We start from the raw sequence: 14451 nt of genomic DNA, 5'->3' as shown, positions 1-14451 counted from the left end.
TCTTTTGTCTGGGGGAAAAAAAGTGCATAAAAAAATGCCTTAAGGAGACAAGGTTGAAAGTGGTGAAAATATCCTTTGTGGGTACAGAATTTGCCTCTGCATTGGGAAATGGGTGTGCTGTGCACAAAATATTTATGTAAACATAAGGTATAGTAGTACTTATGCAGTATATTGCAATAATCCATGTGTCACATCAATATGAACCACTTGTCTATTCTATTCATTTCTTAAAAAAAAAAAAAAAAAACACATTAGTAAACTAGCAATTGTTTTAAACATTACCATACTACTGAAGGAGTCAGACACAATTATCATGGTTCAAACTGATCATTTAATTAATTGGTATTTACAGAATTCATAGATTTACAAAATGTGCATGCAAGGCCTTTGCTATTTACATATACATTTGATAATTCACAGATATTTACAATACATTGCTATTTACATATACACATATTTGATGGTACACAGAACATTAACATAAATGTTGCATCATCTTTTGCACAACAAACATGTACATGACAAGTAGACATACAAACAAGCTGGCCAACAAGAGGCCACTCACAAAATTCCAAAAGTCCAATAGAGCAAGCTAGAAAATGTCATTTTGAAACATAAACAGACAACATGACTACTCTTAAAAAGAAAATAAGGAAACGCACAGTAAAGTCAATTGTCCACCTATAGTCACAGTAAAAAGTCAATTTTCCACCTATAGTTCACCTCAGTGAACGAAAACTGTGATTAATGATGAAGTTACTAAAAGAGGCTTCATTCACACAACGTGAAGAGAACATAATGAGCAGATCACAGGTGAATAAATAAGTGATTAATACTCAGCTGACATCAGGCCACATCACTTTCTACAATGTTGTTCAAAACAATGACAATAACTAATTCATTGGTATGACCATGATGGGCCGCAGATGCATTACAGTAAGGGTTGACTAGCACTGTTGTAATTGACCAGCAGGGAGTAGTAGTACTAATATAAATGCACCATGTCTCAGTGTGTACATACGTCTGTAATCCACATAACTCGAGAAGCCTTTGCCCCACAGACTTCAAATTTGACAAAGACGTTCCACACCACCACAGGGAGTGCAGTGTTCGGTGTCGAGTCGCATGTGTTCGGTGTCGAGTCCGTCGGATCGCCGGTTGTCCAGAACCAGCACAAAAGCCTCTGCCCAGGCCCCGGACAGGGCCAGAGTCTTTTATTTTGTGTAGGCTCTCTCGTCACCCCATACAAAAAAATAAAAATGTCAGATGGAAAGGCAACATGTCTGCTTCAACCTCAGTGATTGCCAAGCAGGGGAGCAGCTAGGCTCTTCACAGTAGATAACTGCAGCTCAGAAAGGCGAGTGACATTCATCAGCTTGCTCCCCGAGTACTCCTTGACAGCCTATAGGGAGAGGGAAAACTAGAATTAGAATTCATGCATTTAGACACATCTTACTCTATTATACTAACTACATTATACTAACCCTAGTGGAGAGGGACACATTTAAACATCCCTATCTAACTCCATTATAAGCTACTACATTATACTGACCCTAGTGGAGAATATATATTTTAGTATTAATCTACAACAACATCTTACTGCATTATACTCCAATTTACAATTAAGGCATTTGGGAGATGCTCTTTGTCCAGAGGAACTTAAATTAAGCAATTAAGGTAAACCCATACATCACACGCAGAGAGCTGGTGCCTCAGTAATCTAGGACCATGGGTAAACCAAGCATCGGTCTGAACATTATAATATATATATATTAAAAACATTTAAACTAAGGATGCCTGGTAAACAAATCTAACATACCATCTAACCTAAATTTATAAGAACCCCAACCCTAGTGCCTTTGTTTGCCAACTCACCTGGAAAGTTGTAATACTCTCGTTGACGACATTCTTAGCAATGTGCTGCATTACTGGCTTCAGGTGAACCTCATCATATGTCGTATAATACTGCTCTGTAGAAGTCCGCAACACATGAAAACAATCATTAGGAACATCATATGTCGTATAGTGGCTAGGTGGTCCAGTGAAAGGCCTACATACTCTCCCAAGATGGAGGAACAACATTTTACAATCTGGGAACCCTAGGCCTTTGTATGGCTACAGTGCGACTGGTTCAATCCTACCCTAAATCTAGGCCTAAAACGTGACACCTCAAAGTGGGGTACATTGCATCCACTGGTCAATCCAAGGGCCTACCACTCCACTCTCTTGATATGTTCTTTCCCAACTCTTGGAGAGTATGTAGGCCTTTCCCTGGTCCAGGGAAAGTCCTACATTGTAGGACTAGTAGCATGCCAAAGTTTGTGCTATTGCCATTGAGAATGCATTGGGCGTTTAAGTTAAATAACTCAGAAACTACAAATCATTTCAAAGTAAAAAGTTCCAGCATTTGTCTTCACAGTAAGCTGAATTATAAAATGTGTGAATGGAGTTTCTAGGTGAAAGTGATTTTTTACGTGCCATTGAGCCCCATTATAAATGTATCAAATTTGAAAGCACTATATTTCTAAAACTATGAAACATTTCAAAGATTCCATTTCAGGCAAACATGTCCACCGTAAGATGAACCTAAATAGGTTTGAATGGGGTTTCTATAGGTGTAAGTATGTAGGACTAGTAGCATGCCAAAGTTTGTGCTATTGCCATTGAGAATGCATTGGGCGTTTAAGTTAAATAACTCAGAAAGTACAAATCATTTAAAAGTAAAAAGTTCCAGCATGTGTCTCCACAGTAAGCTGAATTATAAAATGTGTGAATAGAGTTTCTAGGTGAAAGTAATTTGTTGACGTGCCATAGAGCTGCCATTGAGCCCCATTATACATTTCTCAAATTTGAAAGCACTATATTTCTAAAACTATGAAACATTTCAAAGATTTCTTTTCAGGCAAACATGTCCACCGTAAGATGAACCTAAATAGGTTTGAATGGGGTTTCTAGGTGTAAGTATGTAGGACTAGTAGCGTGCCAAAGTTTGTGCTATTGCCATTGAGAATGCATTGGGCGTTTAAGTTAAATACGGGGAGGAAAATGACAGCAAACTGCCCGTCATATTTTCTCCCTATTCCAAAGCCCCCCCAGGTACATTATATATTTAAACTATTTTCAGCAATGGTACGCTTATTTTTTCAGTGGGTAGATCTTGTTGAGCTGGTCATTTTGAAAGTAGATCTCACGTCATAAATGTGTGGGCACCCCTGTTCTAGCCCCTAGGATGACCCGAGGCCCACCACTTAAAAACCACATCCAAAATCTGAATTTAGGTGCTCAAATGAACTCAAACTGAAGCAATTCAGTAATACCTCTTCAAAGTTGAGGATGATTGCACTATTGCACGTGTGCGTAACTACGAGCCAATCAGAGGAGATGATTGACAGGCTTATTGACCTGTGACAGGTAGCGTAGAGCCTTTAGACCCGCCACGCCCCTAAAATCACAGCCATAATACTCCCATAACCAGGCCGGCCCCGATTGGTTAGAACCTCGCCAGGATTCTCCTAACGATACTTTTGACACAATTCAAAACATACAGGCCATTGATTTGCTGTGACAAGGAAGCAGACATTTTCACTTAACAGATGGGTGGGTCAGGTAAAGTTTGCTTTTTATTGACTGGAACACAGCTGCATTGTCAATAGAATTACAGATTGGGAAGCTTTCAAAAAGGCAAAAGATTTTAACCAAAGCCTAGCATCATCCCCAAAAACAGTGGTGTAATTCTTTCAAATGGACACACTTTCCTTTTTTAAACAGGCTTCTAGACCATTTCCAAAGGTCAAGGTGTAAATGACAGTTTCTAGAACATGGACTGAAACCACAAAGTGCAAATTAACAAGTGCCATTACAAATTAAATATTCAAAAACACAACATGGAGAAAGGTAAAGGGTTGTTAACATAGGCAGCATCATGTAAGGTGCCCACAAGCATCTGAATCCACAACTTTGCATCTAATGAAGACTACCTCTGTCTTTTCCGATATGCATGACTTCACACAGCAGCGACTGGCGTTTAAAAGACACAGGCAAGTCTCTTAGTTCAAATGCAAACTATGAACTACTAACATACACAAAAAAGGCACAACAGACAAATTCACACATGTTCACAGGCAGTGACGTTTGTCTGATCTCGACAGAAGTTCAGAAACCAGTAGAAATATCAAAATAACAAAATTCCAGTGCTAAGTAACATCACATTAAAGGCTTGCAGCAAGCTTGTACCAAAGAGGACTCACTGAGCATGTGTAGATGTCACAGACACATGCACAAGCAAATAACTATTTGTTGGCAAGTTGTGGGTGTGCTCTGTGTAACAATGTGTGCTATATAGTGCAAAGTGTCTGCAGATGAACAGGGCATTCTGCAATGCCTGGGGATGTTGTGTGTGTGTGAGCTCTCAACAGTAATTTGGTTTCTTTCCATTGTGGTTGTGTGGTATTCTACTTGTTGGGGATGTCTAACTCTGACTGAGTGCCACCGCAGAGAAACGGACTTCACCCTTCTCCCGTTCCATAAATTCACGACACACAGCAGAAGCATCCTGGAGGGGAAGAAAGGAAAAAGGAGAACCGTTTGGCAAGATCACTGGTAATTTTTGTGCCCAACTTTGCACAAGGCACACAAGGCAAACCTGCATTTCTATGCATGCAAAATAGCCTCTAAAAACACATTGTTCCAACAATGTAAACATTTACCAATGCCAAATAGTTTAACATCATATGCCCAATTTAATAGTCATATTGTAAACAAAATATCTTTGTCATTTTCACTACTTGTGGAACTAATGACATGCACAATATAGGAACAGGTTGAAAAGTGGTTAAATGTTTGTCTAAAGGGGTAAAGAATTAGTTAATGACGTGCACACAGCGTAACCGCAGCATGTGAACTAAATATACCAGACAAACAAACACGACACAGGTGGACATAGTCGCACAAGACCAGGGCAGACACAGGACCATGCATTGAGGGAGAGTTCTGTGTGCTGTCAGCCTGTCACACAACTGTACGGTTTGGAACCCCTGGTCTATGCTAGTTCCAAGTTGGTAATCCACATTCGGCATGCATAACTGCCAATTAAGTGACCATTACTGTAGTTCTGGTTTTCATTTTTACTGTAGGCTAGTTTTGGTTTTCAGAGAACAGGGCTGCATACATTAGTGATGTCGATGTTAATGATACATTAGTGATGTTAATGAAAAGATCATAACCAAGTCCTTACACCAAGTAATTTCAGTTGAAGCAGTTAATAGAAAACAGAAAAACGACCATAGTCATTACCTTAATGAAGGAATCATCTGTGGTGGCTCCATGCTTCACTGCACCGTCCAGTCTCCCATCTAAAAAAAGAAACACAGGGCAACTTAAATACTAAGCAAGGATATACTCCACACACACACACACACACCCTTCAAGTGTACTGCATGCATTCTGTTCTGTTGCATAGAACCCATTTAGCTCACTGTGGATTACAATGGTAGTGGTACACTATATTTACAGGAATATGGTATTAATATACTACCTTTGACAAGTTTACAAAATGTGAAGTAAAAACGCTTGAAATAATTGTATAACCCTTGCATTTGTCTAAGCTCAATTGTTTGTCATATTATGGAAGACGCTTCCGATCATCTATCCTACTGCTGGTTTGACCAATTATTGACGTGTAAATTGGTCGATTTGAATTAAAATACACTGCACCAAAGAACATTGGATGGACATTACTGAGGAACTGTATGTTATGGAAAAGCTAACATTCATACTTAGACTACAAAAGGATAAGTTCTATAAAATGTGGGAAAAGTGGGATCTCTTCTCTCAGCCTAGTGATAATGCAATAGAATTTCAATGAATGTATCTTGTAATATGAAAAATGCAGCTTTGTCTTTTGTCTTCCTCCCTTTGTTCTTTTTTCCCCTGTCTTGTCTTTTGGTTTTGTTTCTTTTTGTCTGTTTTTTCTTCAATAAAAATTAAGTGAAAAAAAAAAAAATACACTGCACCATACAACTTTCCTGTTCTACCCTGGTGTTGAACCGAGGTCTCCTGCGCAGCTGCTCAAATATTTTCAATTTAAAGAAATAAGTAATTACATAGAGCTTCAATATAACTTTACTCTTTAGGATCTACAAGATCACACAACACATAGGAATGCATTGTGGGCTTGTAGATCAACTTTGTTTTGTGGCTTTCGCCTTTATTTTTGTAATGGGACAGACAGTAGGCTGTCAGGAAAATGGGGCGAGATGGGGGGGGGGTGACATGCAGTAAAGGCCGTCGGGATCAGGAGTCGAACCCGCGGCACTCTGCCAGACTTGGGCTGCCGGCCAAGGTGCCTGGACCGCTGAGCCACGGCCCAGGCCTGTAGATCACCATTTTGATGATTATAAATCCTTTAGAGAAAGCCAAGAGTTGGCCCAAGTCATGGAGACAGAAAGCAGATCTACAAGCTGACAACTGAGCATGAGGATCTGCAATTTTCTTATATGGCTATAGTAATCAAGCAAATTTGGGCTGTATACCTGTACCTGACATTAAAAGTGATCAAGAAAGTCAAAGAATAATTTTGGCCAGGATTTCCTCTTTTGTCAAAGTACTCTCAAAAGCTCTTGCTGGAGGCCTCATTCAATACCATTTTGAGCATGCTTGCATCTCTTCGTTCTCAAACATCTCAAGGTCACTAAAAAAAAAAAACTAAACTCCAGACCTCCTAAAACAAACTGATACCACTACTCTGCCGTAAGTTCATGACCTACCCAATTCTAACATACTTTGCTATTTTGGGATGGCTCAGGGTGGGAGACAGAGTTATGATGAAAATAAATAGAATTGGCATTTAAGATGGTGAAGACAGTGCCCAGGCCCATTATATATATATATATATATATATATATATATATATATATATATATATATATATATATAGAGAGAGAGAGAGAGAGAGAGAGAGAGATGTTCGGACATTCCATATGGGGTGGCAGCAGGGGCAGTGTCTTATGAGGGCTCAGATAGGGCCTTAATTTTCAGGACTGTTGAGAACTCAGTTTTCGCAGGCTGCGAGGTGTAGCTGCACTAATACTTTGGGGCAGGCCCGTCTAGAAGTTTAAATTGACAGGTATCAGTCAAAAACGAGACATCGAAGAGGAAGGATGGATGGGGAAGGTTCAGCATATGGAATATCAGAACAGGTCAACTCCATATATGGAGATCTAAGAGTTTGAAAAGAAAACAATCTGCTGGCAAATGTCTTGTTTTCCCCATTGAAAAACTACTGTAGCATATAGGCTTACGACAGAACTACTGACACTCACCCAGTTCATAGAGGTGTCCTTTCAGGTTGATGAAGGTAATGAAGTGGAAGTTGACTTTATCAGGTTCAGGCTGAGAAAGAGAAACATTGGAGGACTTGGATCTTGTACATTATGCATGTATATTACATTTTTCATGAAAACCAGTAGCCCTGGCTAAACCGATCAAATTAATTGTCACACGTGTCAACATGCAAAAACTGACCAAAGGTATTGTGGACATTATAGTTTTAAATTATACATGAAACCCAAACAGCCATTAGAGATCTTACCCTACACTGGCCCTGTGCAGCCGCCTCATCATGAGCCTCCCGGATGTCCTTGGAGAAAATAATGATGTTAAACTGAGGATATGGTCTTTCATTGCACTACAATTAGTTTATATTTGAGAGAATATTAAGTCATAACATGACCAGTGATTTCCATGCCATTTAACCACACACACACACACACACACACTTGAGGGGTCCCCCAGGGTATTTAACTTGGCACACCCCCACTAAAGCAAATATTTTCTGGGGAAAAAAAGCTCAAAACGTCAGAGATTGTAGATTGGTTTCACCAAAATGTTATGCACTAAACCATGGGAACAGCTAGTACAATATAATGTCTTTCACTATTGCCATTTAGGAATCTCTGGTGACCTCTAGTGGACGATGTAAAAACATTATGCAGCCCTAACCAGTCTGTCAAAATACCATCTCCAAACTTGGCTTTCATAATATAAATGACTTAAGATCAGATCAAAGTATTTTACCAAACCCAGACTTTAGTGCAATTTCAAAGTGGAAATAAATAATCTTAAAATAAAAGCATACTGTAAATAATTGGCCTCGAATATACATATTACAAAAAGAAATTACACAAATGATTTGATTGTAGGCCCATCTTTTCAATGAATGAACATCAATAAAAGCATCAGAAGTGTTTCTGTAGACACATTTGTAAACCAAAGCATCCATCCCAAATCTGTAGCCAGAAACAGAGTTTCTTATTAATCTACCAATCGATTTTGATCTGTGAAGCCAAACAGGTTTGTGTCCTGACCTTGTAGTCCTAGATTTAAATGGTGTGTTCGCCACAGACACAAGTATTTTTCTAATTGCTTGAATCGTCTCATTTGTCAATCAGTGTTGCGTTGGTCACTAAAATGTTCATTTATGCGTTAAACTAATCGCCTGTCACCGTAAAGTACACACTGGTTGGAAACGGTACCAAAGTCTAAGCACAGCATTCCATGTTCCATTTCATGACTCGAATATAAATTGTTTAGCTGTCAAAAAAAACATTTCTCCATCCTGGCCAGCAGCTGTACTGGACCTCCCCACTGGGTAAGAGGTCACGTCAGGACTAAATAGAAGCAGTTGTGACTCCAAAACAAAGTCAGGGGCTTGCTTTGTTTGCAGGCACATACAGAAAATGTTACACATGTAGCCTCCAGTGTTAAGTTAACTAGAGTACAAATTAAAACACCCAAAGGATGCACTTTTAAAAGTTCATTACTATAGAACATATTTCCTGCTACCGGTATATTCATATTTCATGAGCAGCAGAATCAGTCTGTATGTCTCTTCAAGGGATGGCCTGTTCATATTCACTGACTAAAGATATGTTAACTATATATATAAAAATGAAATGCGTTACCTTATTCTTCTCTAGACATTTGGCACGATCATCAGCAGACATTTTTGCAGTCTCCTCGAAAAACTTCTTCAGGGCTGAGGCACCGTCTATGACAGGGCACAAAGACATGTTTAAATCAATGACTATGAGTCATGCATCGATGACGCATGCATTGTTACATAATTGCCACCCAGTTTCCAAATTCAATTATTTAACTCCACATTTCTGGCCTATATCAAATTGACATGAATTATAGATTTTGATTAAAATCCTTTTCAAATCAGAACAAATTCCTTTACCATACAACATAGCCTTAAGACAAAACGAATCATGCGATCTCAGGATCGTCACATGGGCAACAGTGTGGATCTGACATTTTGTGTGCAGCCTGCGACATCAGCCGTCTGATGTATAATTCACATATTGGCAAGGTTTCAGCAGATTAGAAACCCATTGACTGCCATCATTACTTCAAATTGAAGTTTCAAAAAGCATGAAACACAAAAAATGTTTGGTGCCGACTGGTGCAGTGGTTTGGAATATTAGCGCCAGACAAACACAATTTAGGCATATGGCAGATACCAGAGTGCCAAGTCACAGTAAAGGTATAAAGCATAGTTAAATGGTCACAGAAGTAAAGTGCAAAGAAAAAACAATTTAGTGCGTCAAAAGCAACTAGGATACCAGCCAGGTAAACATCAAACCTAGCATCTGTCTCGACATGTGATCTAAATAACATTGTGGTCAAGCACAAAATACAGTAGTGTCGTCTAGTGTACACCATGAATAAAACAGACCTCATGCAGACACAGTTCACCATGTTGGCTTAGCCATCTAAAGCCAATTTTCAAGTCTCTCAAAGTAGTATCTTTACACTAAATTATGTAGTTTCCTGGATGTACAAAAAAAGTCTTCACAATCCTAAACCAGTAACTTACACAGGAAATAATGTGAAAAGAAAAGCTGCTGGATCAAAACTCTAACGATATTCACCATCCCACATGCAACAGCATTCACATTATGATCCCCCCCACGTTTGAAATGCGTCCCTGGTGAGTGATGAACCCTGGGATGTGGACAGACCGTAGCCATGATAAGATGTGTCCTCACCGAATGTCACTTTGCTCTGGTTGTTGCCAATGGAGTGCAGCAGGGCCACGGTGCCACAGGAGTTCACCACTGTCTGCTTCAGGAAGTAGATGTCCGGTTCATCCACTACCACCTTGTCCGCCTGTTGTTTCCTGTGAGTCTCATGCTGACACACACACACACACACACCGCATCATGGCACAATACCCAACCCATGGTTGCGATCAGGCATAAACCTCTCCATAGTCCAACTTTGTGTTTTTCGTAAATTAACACCCTACTTGATCCAGCGTCACACAAGTATCAGAAGCAGCAGATCCGGAAACTCAAAGAGACACGTTGGAGGAACTTGTAGATATGCTTCGCCATTTTTTTAAATCCTGAAGTCAGAGTCTACAAGTTTTCCCAAATACTTTGGATAAAAGCAGACTATATGATTGCTGTAGTGTTTATTTAAAAAAGGGGTCACCCGAAGGCGGGGTTGGCGAAAGGGCCTTTGTGTGGAGTTTGCATGTTCTCCCCGTGTCCCCTAGGGTAGGTACCCTCACAAAAAACATGCAGTAATCCTGGTCTCTAAACTGCCTCCCCCTGGCCAGCCGCGTGCCTGATGGAGGGGAAAGGAACTGGTTGGAATAACGTGTTCCTTCCACCCGCTACGTCCAACCAGGGAAATTCCCCCCTGTCAGGTGTAAAGGAGCAACTTGGACACTCAGGCATGAAGGAAGCATGAGTTCAAGTCCGTTGCTCTCCCCATGTATGGGGACTAGGTTGGCGGAGGGTGTGTAGAGCCCAGGATCCCATTAGATAATTGACACAGGGGTAAAAATGGGTTACAAAATCATGGGATAAAAATTATAATAAAAAAAACTAAGGGGTCACCCCATCTCTTTAGAAAACAGAAAATACATTTTCAGGTCGTGATACAAATTGTAATCAGTCAGGAGAAGCCAGACAGACATTTATCTTTGTATAGTGCCCATTTTTATTTTACCACCGATGAAATAACTCTCCTGAAGGATAAACTTTGTATCCTGATTTTTCTTCTGTTCAAAGAGCTGGAGAAACTGGGAGAACCACCATTACTGAACAAACACTGTATAGCCAATCAGAAGAGCCATTTAACACTCATTGTAACAACACTTTCACACAGATCCATTATGTAGTTTTCAATCTTTCAAAAAAAACAAAAAAAACAGTCTGGGCAACAGTGAATAAATTAAACATTACATCTCACTCAAACATATACTCTGCCCCCGCTCACACACACACATCCCTCACCTTTGGTGTCAGGGGAAAGAGCAGCATCAGAGCACAGGAGGGAGTTGGCAATGGCTCCCCGTCCAGGCCCAAAACATCCACAAAATGCCAGCTTCCAGCCACACCCAATTTAGTCAGCATCTGAAACAAAGACACATATGTCTCAGCAATATGGCCATACACAGACAAATGTGTCCGTGCCGGCAAGACTTGTCCGTGGCAATGCTAGGTTTGTGTTTATAATGTTCTTATTTTGATCACAAGACCCCATTAATGAAGGTCAGTCTCTCAGAATATGTATGAAACCATTCCCTGATGAAGGCTTAACCGCCGAAACATTGGATTCCTTTGTCTTAGCCTGCTGCGTCCTAATAAAGTATTGGCACTCTGGCCATTGGCGTGTGCGGCCACTTTGTTTTTTCAAGATTCCTTCTCACAATATGTATGACACTGATTTACTATGACACATTAGTCCACTCATTTGCATGTCCATGGCACAAAAACAAGAAATTGACTAAAATGTCCACCACAGCTGCTGAGCATGGTGATGACCCCCAATTTATATAGTCCCGCTAGTTGAAATGTGTCATGTAGTTTAAATGGTTCAGATGAATTGTCAAGGTCAGTTGTGGAGTTCAATTGAATTTGAAGATGATACATGTGCAATTGTCTGCAGCATGTAACGTTTATTTTGTGATTCTTTTGAGGAGGTTTGGTATGTGTTCCCCAGCCCATGGAGGGTGGTACCTCAGAAGGATTGGGGTGCAGGTCCTATATAGTATATACACACTGCAAGAAAATGGTTCTCAGGGAGTTAGCGATGAATGGATCATGTAGCAAGAATAAAGAGCAATCATGTTGATTTGAGTCACATTCGAGCAAAGCTACCTGCAACACCCACATACACTTTCAGAATTGACCAAAATGGTGACCAGTTGGATTTGTCACAGGATGATGTCATGAAACCTTGTTCCAATAATAAAACTAGATGGCATTCATGACATGACACATTAAATGAACATGTGCCAAAACATAAAGACAGTGAAATCCTAATTGAACCTAATAAACACGATTGTACCGTGTGTGCCGCTGTAGCAGTTCACTTGAAAATGGGCCAAAACATAAGACAGTGAAATCCTAATTGAACCTAATAAACACGATTGTACCGTGTGTGCAGCTGTAGTAGTTCATCCATCCATTCCTGACCACACCCTTCATCCCAGACAGAGGGTGGAGCACTGACACAGCATGCTACTGCTGCATAACGTTACTGACTGACTGCACAATGCATTACTCTACAGAATGCACAATAAATTACTCTATAAAATACAATACTCTAAAAATGCAAATACATTCAACCAGTGTTTGATTATATCATACACACTAAATCCAACTCAAGTTTAGTTACATCATTAAATTTACCACACAACACGTTCAATCCATGTTTCACCTTTTGCCATTTAAAAATATAACAGGAACACCATAATGACAGGCTTGCGCGATGCAATTCATTCGTGCGATTATAAAGTGGCCAGACATCACTGTTTATTTGAACAATGTCAGCACCGGCGTCAACTTACCAATTAAATAAAGGACAATAACCCTCATCTAACATCAACATACATACATACCGCCATCATGACTCGGCATCATCATGAAAATGATACGCACCTTGTTGAGCATCTGAAAGAAAGCACACAGAGATGGAAGCAGCAAGGTGAGTTTACATCGTCGAGTGGAGGAAAAAAAAGCTCAGTCATGAAAAAAAATACAATGTTCAGTGTTTGTTAGAGGCTCGTTTCACTCACCTCGGGGTTGATCTCCATCGGGTTCCACTCCATTTTGCTGAAAGTTAGGGGTTTGTCCAGTTGAATCGAATGAAAGCAGATAAAAGCAACCGGCGTCTGTCTGGTGTGGTGTGGTGTGGTGACTCTGGTCTGATGCTCCTCTTCTGCTAGACTAGAGAGTAGACGGAGATAAAAGCTGGAAGTGCGCATGCACGCGGTTTATACTCTGTCTGCTTGTGTTACACCACATCTGGTTCCCCTGTCGAATTGTGTGCCTCCAGCAGAGGTCTTCTCCTGTACGGGAATAATAGGCTACTATGATTATCATAGAAAGTATGATGTGAAATAGCCCTGGATTGGGCTATTTCACGTCATTAGATAGAAAGAGGAATACTATATATTTAAAGTATATGTAATAGCTAAAGAGGATGGTAAAAAAACGAAAAATGATATATCAATATCCTTTATGTGTACAGCTGTATTCCAGTAGATGTCGCTGTAGCTTATTCTTTCACTGATGTGATCTGTACATTTTCAATGCTGCTGACATAGCCTACTCAAGTGCTATATTTTCGTTTAAATATCAATGTGTTTGTGTATTGAAATTTCGAACAATTAAATGTAAAAAGACATTCAGAAGAATTAGCTGATCTACAAGCTCTGCTATTTTCACTATATTTGAAATATGTATCATATATTTTGTAAGTCCCTTGTTAGAAATAGAGTGGAGTCATAAGTGCATTCCTGGCGAAGTGAAAGTCACGAGACTTCAAAAATCACACTTAATGTGAAGTGAGGGGTGCCTTTATTTATATCATGATGATGTTGTCACGAGGACATGCACAAAAGCAAAAAGTCCATAGACTTGGCCACACATGACGTCACGGGGGCTGCGGGGGCACAAAGCCAGGCATTGGAGTCTCCATGGCAAAAGATAGGAACAGTTCCATATATGGGCATACAAGGGACACAGAATAAAGGCAAAACGGATACTTGGACAACAGGTAGGCTACAGTGCACCACTCTGGTACAGTTATGGGTATGGCATATGGGTTCTGGCTGTCTGTCTGTCTGTCTGTCTGTCTGTGTGTGTGTGTGTGTGTGTGTGTGTGTGTGTGTGTGTGTGTGTGTGTGTGTGTGTGTGTGTGTGTGTGTGTGTGTGTGTGTGTGTGTGTGTGTGTGTGTGTGTGTGTGTGTGTGTGTGTGTGCGTGCGTGCGTGCGTGCGTGCGTGCGTGCGTGCGCGCGCGCGTGCGTGCGTGCGTGTGCGTGCGTGCGTGTGCGTGTCCTTTATGCCTATATATAGAGGTCCCTGATGATGTAAGACATCATAGTCCTGAGATCATAGATTGGTATCAATGTACTTCACTACATTGTCTGA

General features: G+C 40.3%; 1 protein-coding gene across 2 annotated transcripts; it reads right to left on the bottom strand.

Moving 5' to 3' along the window:
- Positions 1 to 3602: 3602 nt before the first annotated feature.
- Positions 3603 to 13288, bottom strand: uchl1 (ubiquitin carboxyl-terminal esterase L1 (ubiquitin thiolesterase)). Of its 2 annotated transcripts, none has more exons than XM_079498152.1 (9): positions 13094 to 13288; positions 12909 to 12968; positions 11307 to 11426; positions 10050 to 10194; positions 8961 to 9046; positions 7589 to 7636; positions 7320 to 7389; positions 5293 to 5351; positions 3603 to 4552 (listed from the first exon to the last, which is right to left on the bottom strand). In XM_079498152.1, exons 1-9 carry the CDS (start codon positions 13280 to 13282, stop codon positions 4469 to 4471), a joined length of 861 nt encoding a protein of 286 aa, XP_079354278.1. In that variant the 5' UTR covers positions 13283 to 13288; the 3' UTR covers positions 3603 to 4468. The 2 variants fall into 2 exon arrangements, with proteins under 2 accessions (XP_079354278.1, XP_079354279.1); XM_079498153.1 differs by having other exon boundaries at positions 12957 to 12968.
- Between the last annotated feature and the right edge of the window lie 1163 nt (positions 13289 to 14451).

This window comes from Electrona antarctica (genome assembly GCF_951216825.1).
Source record: "Electrona antarctica genome assembly, chromosome: 4".
Taxonomy (NCBI): domain Eukaryota; kingdom Metazoa; phylum Chordata; class Actinopteri; order Myctophiformes; family Myctophidae; genus Electrona; species Electrona antarctica.
The sequence above is the reverse complement of the archived record's forward strand: the minus strand, read 5'-3'. Positions and strand labels throughout refer to the sequence as shown.

Bases quoted from the DNA above. Each gene is read 5' to 3' on its own strand.
- uchl1 (XM_079498152.1), bottom strand. From the start codon at position 13,282: ATGCGCACTTCCAGCTTTTATCTCCGTCTACTCTCTAGTCTAGCAGAA. The intron at 9,047-10,049 runs GTGAGGACACAT...GCCCTGTCATAG, and splicing joins CCAGAGCAAAGTGACATTCG to ACGGTGCCTCAGCCCTGAAG. The intron at 5,352-7,319 runs GTGAGTGTCAGT...TTCTTTTTTTAG, and splicing joins AGGACACCTCTATGAACTGG to ATGGGAGACTGGACGGTGCA.